General features: G+C 45.2%; 1 protein-coding gene across 3 annotated transcripts; it reads right to left on the bottom strand.

Moving 5' to 3' along the window:
- Window positions 1-413: 413 nt before the first annotated feature.
- On the bottom strand, window positions 414-11036 carry LOC149315309 (protein N-lysine methyltransferase METTL21D-like). Of its 3 annotated transcripts, XM_089522936.1 has the most exons (6): window positions 10571-11036; window positions 8775-8885; window positions 7962-8034; window positions 3975-4094; window positions 3200-3304; window positions 414-2013 (listed from the first exon to the last, which is right to left on the bottom strand). In XM_089522936.1, the coding sequence occupies exons 1-6, from the start codon at window positions 10852-10854 to the stop codon at window positions 1999-2001; spliced, it is 708 nt and encodes a 235-aa protein (XP_089379062.1). In that variant the 5' UTR covers window positions 10855-11036; the 3' UTR covers window positions 414-1998. The 3 variants fall into 3 exon arrangements, with proteins under 3 accessions (XP_089379062.1, XP_089379065.1, XP_089379064.1); XM_089522939.1 differs by lacking the exon at window positions 3200-3304; XM_089522938.1 differs by lacking the exon at window positions 414-2013 and having other exon boundaries at window positions 3296-3378.
- Between the last annotated feature and the right edge of the window lie 569 nt (window positions 11037-11605).

Raw genomic sequence — 11605 nt, 5'->3', positions numbered from 1 at the left:
ACATCACAACAATTAAATTTTATGGCACACCCATTTCTTTAAGAGCAATCATAGTTTTTCATGAACTACACAATCAAAAACTGCTATAAAGCACAGGATGATTTTCTTGCACTCCATTATCCAATGTATGTTTGCAATATCAAATGGCCAAAGGAGAACCATTAACAGTGTTGACATATGACACCATTCCTTAGTAAATTTTTTGGAGTTTATTAGCTGCTGTGAACATCAGTTTCTAAAAAAAACAACAACCCTTCATCGAATATCAGATAACATATCAGAATATTGCAGATGCTATGCTGCATCCACAAACACACTCACTCAATCACACTCCATAGAGACATAGTTTTTTGTGGTTTTTTTGGGCTATGTGGCCATGTTCTAGAAGAGTTTCTTCCCAATGTTTTGCCAGCATCTTTGGCTGACATCTTCAGAGAAATTCTCTGAAGATGCCAGCCACAGATGCTGGCGAAACGTCAGGAAGAAACTCTTCTAGAACATGGCCACGTAGCCCGAAAAACCCACAAAAAACTATGGATGCCAGCCATGAAAGCCTTCGACTTCCATAGAGACAGGCCAAGATCCTGCACTGAGCCATGCTCCCTAATACTCTGGACATGCAGCTCTACATCTCTTTCCATGCCCCAATAACTGTCAAACCCAGGGGAAATGCCACAGCAGGTGAACAGACAGGGCCGGCTGCAGTTTTGTAGCTGGGGAAGAGGAATGAGGTGTCAGAATGTGGCATATTTTGTCATACTTGAGTTCTGTTATGTTTTAATTACAGAAAAGGACGATGGGAGGTGTAGCCTTAGTAGAGATGATGGGCGGTGCTTCAAAGGGTGTTTGGTGCCTGGCGCTGGAATGTGCAAATGTGTGCAGGAAGAATTTTTCAGATTCTGCCAGCAAGTAAAGATGAGAACAACTGTACTGGGGGCTGAGCGAAACAATGGGCTGTGGAGAAGAGGGTTGGTATGTTTTAATTAGTTAATTAATTATTATGAAGCCCGTGAAGTTTATAGGAAGGGTAATGTTAATGTTAGGCCTGTGGTGGGGGATGATGGCACTTCTGTCCTCAGATGTCTTCCTGTTAACAGCTAAGGGTTTTCTGGAATAACGTTTTTACTGTTTACTATACAGAAGGTTTGTTCAAAGTGAACTCCTAAGGGAAACAGCAGTTGTTGACACGAGGTCTCTTTCCCCGACCTCCAGAAAGATGTATGCAACTGCTCTCCTTCCCCTATTGCAGAACTGCAGCTAGGATGGGTGCTGCTTGGTCTCTCTCACACACACAGTAAAGGCCAGTAAACAGCAATGCAGTACCTTTGTGATAGCAGTTACTTGGGAGAGGGCTTGCAGGAGGAGCTAGTGAGTAGCTCCTTGTGCAACATTGAAAAAACAGATGCAGTTACATGCATGCATGTCACCCAAAAGATTCCAGCTATAATCTTCACCTTTCCCTTGCTTGTTTTTTCAGCGTTTCATACCTGGGCAGATCTGTGTCTCCTGTCCTATTTTCTAGCACATTTTTTAATCAGCAAAATTATCTCAAGCCATGTGGTGACATCATGGAAAAGAGAGAGGTGATATCACTTCCAGTGCACTAGAAAGAACAAGAGTTTAATAACTCATATCTTTATAGTTACTTTTATAAACAAACAATTGATACCAAAACAAATCATTACAGTAGAAGGGCCAGATGGTTTGTATAAATCTAAGAGCTAAAGCACTCATCTGACCTTCTGCGTTATGTATCTATGCTCATTTGATTTCCAAGTCTTCTGCTCTTCTACAACCAGCTCCCGTGCCAAGAAATAGCCCAAAGCCCAGAGTTCGTGTTTTTAGCTCTTTCAAGAAAACTGTCTGCATGTCTCATCTCAGCAGGAGGCCACACGCTGATCCAGTTTTGCTGCAGAAATGTTCTTCACAGTATCTGTGAAGAACTCTTAGTTGTGTCTTTCCTCAGCTGCCAGACCATCAGAAACAGCATCAAAGATGTCATGATGAACAATTCTGAAAAATGTTTTAAAAATTAATGCCTTAGCTGAAACTAACATTTGTACGGTTCGGATTTTTTTGTTTTGTTTTTTGTTTTTTACATTTACTACCTAAAACAATTCTCTAATGAACTCTAAAACAATGCCTTCTTCCTTGCTTTGTCTGTCTAAACTAGGAGTGGGCAACTGTGGAAGGCTACTGGGATACACTGGGAGGGCCCCACCCCACCCCAAACCCCCCTCCAAATGCCCTCTAGTGGACATGGGGACATTTTCACGGTGTTTTGGGGCCTCCCTGGGCCCCTAGAAGGCATTTTGGGTTTTTTTTAAAAGGCAAAAACAGCTTTTGAAATAATTTGTAAAGGTGGTCTGGGGGAGCTCCAAATATGGTGGAAATGCCCCTCCACACTCTCTAGAGGTATATGTGGGGGCATTATGGAGCACTTTGTCCACCCTTGATCTAACTCTAAACCATCAATGAGATCTCTACACTTAGCTTGCGGGGCTCCATCCTAAACAAACCATGGCTTGAAATGCATTAACAAACTATATGAGAGGAACTGGTCAGCATTATTAGCTACAGTGTATGTGCAATGTGAGGCCATGGTTAAGTTATGGCAAAAGGAATACCAAGGATCATCTAGTCCAGTGGTCTTTCACCTTTGGTCCACCAAATGTTTTGCACTTCAGCTCCCAGAATCCCATGCCCCTTGCCATGCTAGGTAGGGTTTCTAGAAGCTGAAGCTCAAAAGATCTGGTGTTCTATAGACCGAGAACCCCTAAGCTGATCCAACCTCCTGGCTAGTTCAAGAATTCAGTACTAAAGCAGCCCTGAGAGGTGACCATCCAACATCTGTTTAAAAATATCCAAAGAAAAAGTGTCTAACACATTCTGAAGCAATAAGTAAACAGCTTTAAGTGTTATTAAGATCTTCCCAATGTCTCACTGGAATCTTCTTTCCTGTCATTTGAATCCAGTGTTTTTAATCCTGTGCTCCAGAACAACAGAAAACAAGCATGTCCTCTACATGACATCCCTTATAAAATTGCCATCATACCACCTCTCTGTCTTCTCCAGGTTAAACATGACCCAACTTCCTCAATCATTCTTCATAAGGCCCACACGGTGCTGCTCAGAAAGGTTATCTGAACCAAGCAGAACATGTTAGCTCATCTGCACAACCACCATGGCTATCACCTACCACTATTTTCCTTCGGATGGTAAAGATATGAATGTCCTCACTACGATACTCTTCATCGTGCTCATTCAAGGGAACCTTTTCCAAGTCAAAGTCCTTCTGGAGAAGCTGTGATTTAAAATGGCATCAGAATCAAACTTCATAAATCACAGGTCTTTGGTCCCATTGTGGTGTGTGCCTGACTGAAGCAGGGAGAGGATACATGTCATGAACCAATAAATTTGGGGTCGAAATCCATGTGCTACTCCCAATTTGAGCAGATCCAATAAATTAGTAAGAACCTGGTAATTCAACGATAAGTACACTCTATTAATTTAAAGCTAGGTGGGCGCCAGTTTTTATCTCATATGAACCCCCCCCCCCAACACACACAACCTGTACTCAAAATGATGTGACATCACTTCCGGTCACCATTCTGACCTTAATTTGGTAGTTTATCCAATGTGGAAGGGGATTCTGGGGGTGGTCAAATTGACCAATCACATTTGCAAAATATTAATGGTTCATATGGGGCTATTTCAGGCAAAATCACCCAAAGTTGGCCTAAAATGTTTTAAAATGCGTTTGTTGGTGTGTGACGGCTTGGGGTTCTCATGGGAGGGCTTCAAGTGTAGTGCTTTCCTCAGTTCTGATTTAAGGAGTCTAATTGGGCCTAACAATTGGATATGGGACTGATATCCCCACACCTGGCATCCTGGCACTCAGTGTCTGAGGGAACACTTTTGAGGTTGTGAGGTCTCCACCATGATATTCTCATAAGACTAGTAAAACAACTCACCTCAAAATATTTTTTCTCCACCTCTGGGTTTTTCCCCATTGTCCTCTCTTCATAGCAGCAAAGGATGCGGGTATTAGGGCTGGAGAGGTCCTTCAAGGTCTTGAGCAATGGCTCCAGGGACTGTCCATAAAACACAGATTATGTGTCATCATATGCTGCATTTCTTTACAAGAGATTTGTAATAGTTTGAGTGTTGAACTAGGACACTAGTTGAACTAGGATACCCCATGATAGTTTCACTTTAGGGTTGCCATAAGTTGGAAATGACTTGAAGGCACACAACAACAAACAACAATAAGATTTCAGTATGTCATGATTCAACACGGAGAAATTCAACACGGAGAAATGTAAGGTACTACACTAAGGGAAGAAAAATAAAATGCACAGATATAGGATGGGGGACACCTGGCTGAATGAGACTACATGTGAAAAGGATCTAGGAGTCCAAGTAGACCACAAGTTGAACATGAGTGAACAGTGCGATGCGGCAGCTAAAAAGGCCAATGCAATTTTAGGCTGCATCAACAAAAGTATAGTGTCTAGATCAAGAGAAGTATTAGTGCCTCTGTATTCTGCTTTGGTCAGGCCCCACCTGGAATATTGTGTCCAGTTCTGGATACCACAATTCAAAAAGGACATTGAGAAACTGGAGCGTGTCCAAAGGAGGGGGACTAAAATGGTGAAAGGTCTGGAAACCATGCCTTATGAGGAAGGACTTAGGGAGCTGGGGATGTTTAGCCTGGAGAAAAGAAGTTTAAGAGGTGATATGATAGCCCTGTTTAAATATTTGAAGGAATGTCATATTGAGGAGGGAGCAAGCTTGTTTTCTGCTGCTCCAGAGAACAGAACCCGGAACAACGGATGCAAGCTCCAGGAAAAGAGATTCCACCTTAAAACTTCCTGACAGTAAGGGCTGTTCGGCAGTGGAACACACTCCTTCCTCGGAGTGTAGTGGAGTCTCCTTCCTTGGAGGTCTTCAAACAGAGGCTGGATGGCCATCTGTCAGGGATGCTTTGAATTGGATTTCCTGCTTGGCAGGGGGTTGGACTGGATGGTCTTTGTGGTTTCTTCCAACTCTTATGATTCTACGATTCTATGTAAAGACGTAACACTGATTGTGCCTAAGGGCAGGCTGTGGACACATTCTAGCCAGGCTGCTATATGTAGAAAACATCCTAGCTCTTTTAAAGATTCTCTCACAGTCAGTTACTGGAATAATCATTTGTCAAATAATACAACTCAGGGTACTCCAGCCACCTACCCAGATTTTTTTAAAGTGATATAAGATGCAAGAAACCAAGCCCAGATAGAGTTCAGGAAGTCAATTTTTGTTTCATTGTTATTTTAGTGATTTTAGTCTAATAATAATAATAATAATAATAATAAAGATTTATTTCTAGGCTGCCCAATCACGAGGAATTCGGGTGGGTTACAACAATAAAATACATCAAGTTACAATACAGTTAAAAAATCAAACCCTAGACCTACCCCCCCCCACACACTAATAGCTGTTAGTGTGGTGTGGTGTTGTGTTCTGTATTGTTATTATGTATATGATGTAACGTAGTGTTTTTATATTTCTGTCAAAATGTAGTATTGTTTAGACCTTAATGTGTAAATAATAATAAAAATAAAATTAAAAAATAGCTTCGTCTCCCTTAGCACAAGGGTGAGAAACTGTACAAGAGCAAGAGGATAATTCCCCCAACCATTCCCTGAAAGGCCACATTCCTCCTCACAGCAAACCCAAATACCTCCATTTTCCTCTGCAGATCTTGTCAAAATAGCAACAAGAAGCCTACATGGCTTGGGCCCGAGTTACTTGTGGGAGCGCTTCTCCCTACATAATCCACCCCGCACTCTTAGAACATCTGGGAAGTTCTTACTAGAATATTTCAATACCAGGTTAATGACAACTTCACATCAGGCATTCACTGCCACGGCCCCAAGATTATGGAATGACCTACTGGAAGAGATCCATCTCCTTACTACCTTAGAGGCCTTTAAGAAGGCACTCAGAATGGATCTTTTCCGGCGGGCTTATCTGCTCAATTCCACATAAAAAGGTTATGACAACTGCTCTTCCTTGACTCTGATTGTTGGCTAATGGAGGAATTGTAATTTTGAGAGAATAGGAATTCTTGGTAAATTCAGTGTTAGTATTTTATTGTTGTATTGATTGTATATTGTACTAAATGTCTTTTAAGGTTGTAATCCTGCCTCAATCCGTGAGAGAGGCAGGTGGTATAAATAAACTATATTATTATTATTATTATCATCATCATCTCATCCTGTCGCCATTTTGAGAGTGATTCCAGAGGAAAATGAGATATTTGGAGGCAGTATGGGGTTTTAGGGTGCTGGCAGAGGTGGAATGGGTGTACTTTTGCTATTTTAGTGCATTTGTGTGGATTTCTGAGTGATCCTAGAGTAAAAATTGCTCCCCCAAAATGCCATTTAAAAAAGGATCGACTCTTGTTAGGGCTTTGCAGGCCTGGTGGGGAGCTTGAGGGGTCATGGGGACCATATTTTAACCCCATTTTTAGCCTCCTTATATCATTTTAAGAGCAGAAGAGGCCTTTTGAAAATCTCCAGTCAGTTTCCTGTTTTAAAAAAGCCCTTCTGACCATCAAACTGCCTGGGACTGGGCACCCAAATATGGCAAAGTTGCTCCCCATATAGGGTTGCCATATCCCGCCGGGGGGCAGGACAATCCCGGTTTGGGCGGTGCCAACCCGGTCCCGGTCCGGCGCCCAAACCGGGACGGCCCCGCCCACCGCGGCCACCTCAGTCCCCGCGGCGGCTCCAAGGCCTTGCTGAGGCCTGGGAAGGCTCTCCGCGGTTGAAGCTCTAGCCGCAGAGACGCTCCCTCCCGGGCCCCAGCGAGGCCTTCGAGGCGGCTCCGCGGTCGGAGCTCCGGCCGCGGGGTCCTCAAGGCCTCCGCGAGGCCAAGGAGGAGGAGGAGGCCGCTTCCCACCGCGGCGATCGCCACGATGAGGAGCAGCCCCTGCCTCTTTCCCGGCCTGGGAGCCTGCTGAGGCTTCCTCCCAGACCGGGAGGAGGAGGAGGAAGCCTGGCACCGCGGCAATCGCCGCGATGCCAAGCTTCCCCCCGCCCTTCCCGGCTTGGGAGCCGGCCTAGGCTCCCTCCCAGGCTGGGAGGAGGAGGAGGAGGAGGACAAGGTTTAAAGATCTAGGACTTTTTTTTTTAATTTCCTAGCCAGGAAATTAAAAAAAAAAAATGTCCTACATTTTCAAACCTTGTCCTACATTTGTCCCGTTTTGGAGGTCCTCCATTATGGCAACCCTATCCCCATACCAGTTTTTTTTTGGGGGGGGGATGTGTGAAACAGGAAGTGTTACTCTCTAAGATCCCAATGAAGTCTCCCAAACCTGGATACCTCAATTACATGCTCTGGGTGAGAATCAGTGTCCCACAATGACCATAGTCTTCTGGGAACTGTCACTCTCTCTCCACCCCTGCAAGTAACTTTTCCTAGTTTGGGCAACACATTTCATAAAACATTTAATTCATGCCACAACACTGCACTCCCATTAGCCATCACTTCAAACACCCCAGATTTAATCTGATCTCAGGGAAACCTCAAGGATCAATTTGGGGAACGTCCCAAACTCAATTCAGATCAGATGCTGAGCATTTCTTGGCCTGGCTTCACGCCAACCCTCATCCAAACTATACAGAGACTGGAAATGAAGTTCTCAGAGAAGTTATATAAAGGTTACCAAGAAGTGGGATAGAAAAACCCAGGCACCTGGATATCTTGCTAACAAGGAAATCATGTGGCTACTGCTAGATGGCAACTCCCAGTATCCATCCACATTAGGCTAGGCATGGCCAGGGCTGCTGGGACTTACAGTTCAATTTTATCTGGGAAGCTGCATGATTCCACCTTTGCCACTTCCCAACCCACCCAACAATGCGATTTCCTTAAGGCTGGGGGGAAGGGGAGACAAATAAATAATTTACCTCTTCATAGTAGATGCAGTCTGCCATCAGAATGTAATCAGGCGAAGGAAGGAAATCTGTTACGTCTTCACCCCTAGTCAAGAAACAGACACAGATTCACCTCTTGCAAAACATTCCTGTATCTAACACAGTATTTTATTTATTCCCTGACTGCCTGGCAAGAAATGCTCCCTAAGTACCTCACAATTCAAACACACGGGAAGAATTCTAATAGGAATGCATGTCAACTAAAGCAGACTGAGTGAATCACTAGGAACTTGGTAATTCAACACTTGTATGAGTTTAACAAGCTCATCCACAGGAACCTTGTCCAATTCCATGTGCTTTTGAAGAAGACGCAAGATAGAACTGCACCACAGACAAAATTAAAAAATCTGTTGGCCCCAGTGAAATTTGTGCCACCCACAACTGTGGCAAGGAGATGCAAGGGCACCAACTGGGTTTTCATGGCTGATTCAAATCCTAGTCTCCCAGAGTCGTAGTCCAATAGTCATATATCACTACACCACACTGGAATAGCCAAGTGTAAATTAAAAGCAAGCAAGTGGCCCTTTGCTTTTCAAAGAGCTCAGTAGACCCACTTATGATTTTCTTGCTTTAATTAAACCTGGCCCCCATCAACCAAAACTGGTTTCCTATATAAAAAGATAAAGAGAATCCTATAGCACCTTTGAGACCAACTGCAAGAAAGAGCTTTGCAGCCTAAGTTTTTGTAAGCTCAGTCTACTTCATCACATGTATGAAGCACTTGTGGACAGACATTTCCAATTATTTGGGGGAATTTAAAATGCAAGATGAAAAGTTCATACGAACCATTTCAGTACCTTGGCTTGAATGGAACCTGTGATAAGGTGCCGATTATTCTCAATGTTCATCTTCAGCAAGTCTTGAACTTCCTCGAGGTCCGTGACAGTAACATTCGCCCTACCAAAGAATGAGCAAAATGACAGTCAGAAGACCAATTTTTCATAAACTGATCTTATGTATACGTAGGCACAAAAGAAAACATGCAAGAATACAGAAGCACTACCAGAAAAAAGCTGCAAACAAAATTCTTGCTAAGGCAAATGGAAGTGATGCTCAAGATGCCTATACATTATGGAGCCACTTAGTGCGAAAAACAAACTTGGCTGTAGGATGCACAAATTAAAATGCCTTGTAATGGAGTCTATGTGAGGCACTTGCAACACAGCCTGCTGTTCCTGGACCCTCCTTGCATCTGGGGAAGTAGACTCATGTCTGAGAAAGCTCAGGCTACCTACCAGCTTCTTTCTTTCAATTAGTCTCAAAGGTGCTACAAGATCCCTCTTTGAAGAGTAAGGGTGCTAGGGAATTCTGGGAACTGCAGTTCTGGAGACATTTAGCCTTCTGCGTCAGAGAACTTTGGTGCCACAATAAATGTCAACTCCCAGGATTCCCTAGCACTGGGCAGGGGCAGTTAAAGCAGTCTCAAACTGGATTATTTCTGCAGTGTGTTTTGGACCATCCACATGGTCGCCATGAGTCAAGGTTGACTTGAGGGCAGTTAATGACAACCGCAAAGTTTGTTAGACAGTTATAGACTTTGTATACCTAAACTCAGGTCATTCATCAAAATGGAGCCTGTAGCCATAGAATCAGAAGACTAAGAGGTACGCCTACAACAAGGTTTTCTTGGCAAGATTTGTCCAGAGGGGATTTGTCATTGTTTTCCTCCGAGGCTGAGAGTATGTGACTTGCCTAGGATCACCCAGGGGGGCTCCATGGCCTGGTGGGGATTCGAACCCCGGTCTCCCAATGCTCAAACTGCTACACAGGGGATAACAGGCTCTGCCAGAGAGCCTGGACCTTTGCTGTATGGGTACATCATCCCACAGACATGGTGTGCGCGGGGATGATAGGCACTCTAATCCATATCTGAAAACCATCATCAGGCAAAGCTTTCTCCTGTCAGGTCTGCAAGGTTGAACCTCAAACTGGGAGAAAAGGGTTGCAAAGACCTGAGCCCCAGACATGGTCTGTGTGTGTGTGTGTGTGTGTGTGTGTGTGTTGGGGGAATGATAGGCACTGTACTCCTTATCTAGAAGGCATCACCAGGTGATGGTTTCCATCCTCAGGCCTGCAAATCCAAACCCCAGACCAGGAGAAAGAGGGCGAGAAGGCCCAGGCCCCAAACATGGTGTGTGGGGGATGATAGGCACTGTAGTCCATATCTGGAAGGCATCATCAGGTGATAGTTTCCATCCTCAGGTCTGCAAAGTTTCCCCATTAGATCTGCAAAGCCAAACCCCTAATTGGGAGAAAAGAGTCGAAAAGCCCTGGCCCCCCCAGACATGGTGTGTGTGTGGATGATAGGCACTGTAGTCCATGTCTGGAAAGCACCACTAGGCAGCTTTCCCCGCTCAGATTTACAAAGCCAAACCCTAAAGCAGGAGAAAGATGGCGAGAAGCCCTGGCTCCCAGACATGGTTTGTGCGGGGATGATAGGCACTGTAGTCCATAAGCATCAAGAGAAATTCCCCCTTCCTTCAGGTCTGCAAAGCCGAACCCTAAACTGGAAGAGAGAGAGAGAGAGAGAAATGGCGAGTGAGGGGGGATGATAGGCCCTGCGGTCCCTCCGTGGCACGTACCCGAGGCAGGCGGCCATGAGGCCTACGAGGCCTGTGCCGGCGCCCAGCTCGAGTACCGCCGCGCGGGGGAGGCTGAGGCCTAGCGAGGAGGAGGAGGAGGCCGCCTCGCTCTCCTTCTCCAGGAAGCGGGCCAGGACCAAGGCGGCGTCCCACACCACCGACCCGGTCCCTCCGGCCGAGCGCTGCGCCACGCGAAGGCCGGGCCCCGGGCCCTGCTCACGGCGGCGCCCCAGCTCCCGCTCGAAGAGGAACGGGGAGGCCTCAGGCCCCGGAGGGGACGACATTATTATTCTCAGGCCTAGTCCTGGAGGCTGAGGGAAGGCGGGCCGGCTCTTCTCCCGCCTCCTTCGAGGGGGATCATGGCTCCCCTCTTCGTTATGAAATGACACTAAAAGCGCCTCAGGATGTACATAAATAAACCAATAAACAAATAAAAACACGCCCGGGATGTGTTCACACTGTTAAACCGGTCTGACACCACTTTTAACTGCCATGGCTCCATGCCGTGGAAGTGGTGTCAAACCAGTGTATTTGAAGTGCTTAGAATAATAATAATAATAATAATAATAATAATAATAATAATAATAATAATACAAGGTGGGGGGCCTGGGTCTCTTTTCGTGAAGAGATTTGCTAGAAGACTCAGAATCATAGAGTTGGAAGAGACCCCAAAAAGGGCCATCCAGTCCAACCCTATTATTCTGCCATGCAGGAACTCTCAGTCAAAGCATCCCCCCAAAATGGCCATCCAGCCTCTGTTTACAGGCCTCCCAAAAAGGAGACTCCACTATACGCTGAGGAAATGTGTTCCAATGTCAAAGAGCCCTTGCTGTCAGGAGGTTCCTCCTAATGTTTCAATGGAATCTCTTCCTGTAGTTTGCATCCATTGCTCTGGCTCCTATTCTCTGGAGGAGCAGAAAGCAAGCTTGCTCCATCCTCAGCGTGACATCCCTCCAAATATTAAAACATGATGAACTGTATTTCTACCTAGCTTTCCCCCCAAGAGTAGGACTCATGGCAGATTAAAAATTAAAA

The sequence above is a fragment of the Sceloporus occidentalis genome, unplaced genomic scaffold, assembly GCF_023333645.1.
Source record: "Sceloporus occidentalis isolate IW3139 unplaced genomic scaffold, rSceOcc1.0.p SCAF_4, whole genome shotgun sequence".
NCBI lineage: Eukaryota > Metazoa > Chordata > Lepidosauria > Squamata > Phrynosomatidae > Sceloporus > Sceloporus occidentalis.
The sequence above is the reverse complement of the archived record's forward strand: the minus strand, read 5'-3'. Positions and strand labels throughout refer to the sequence as shown.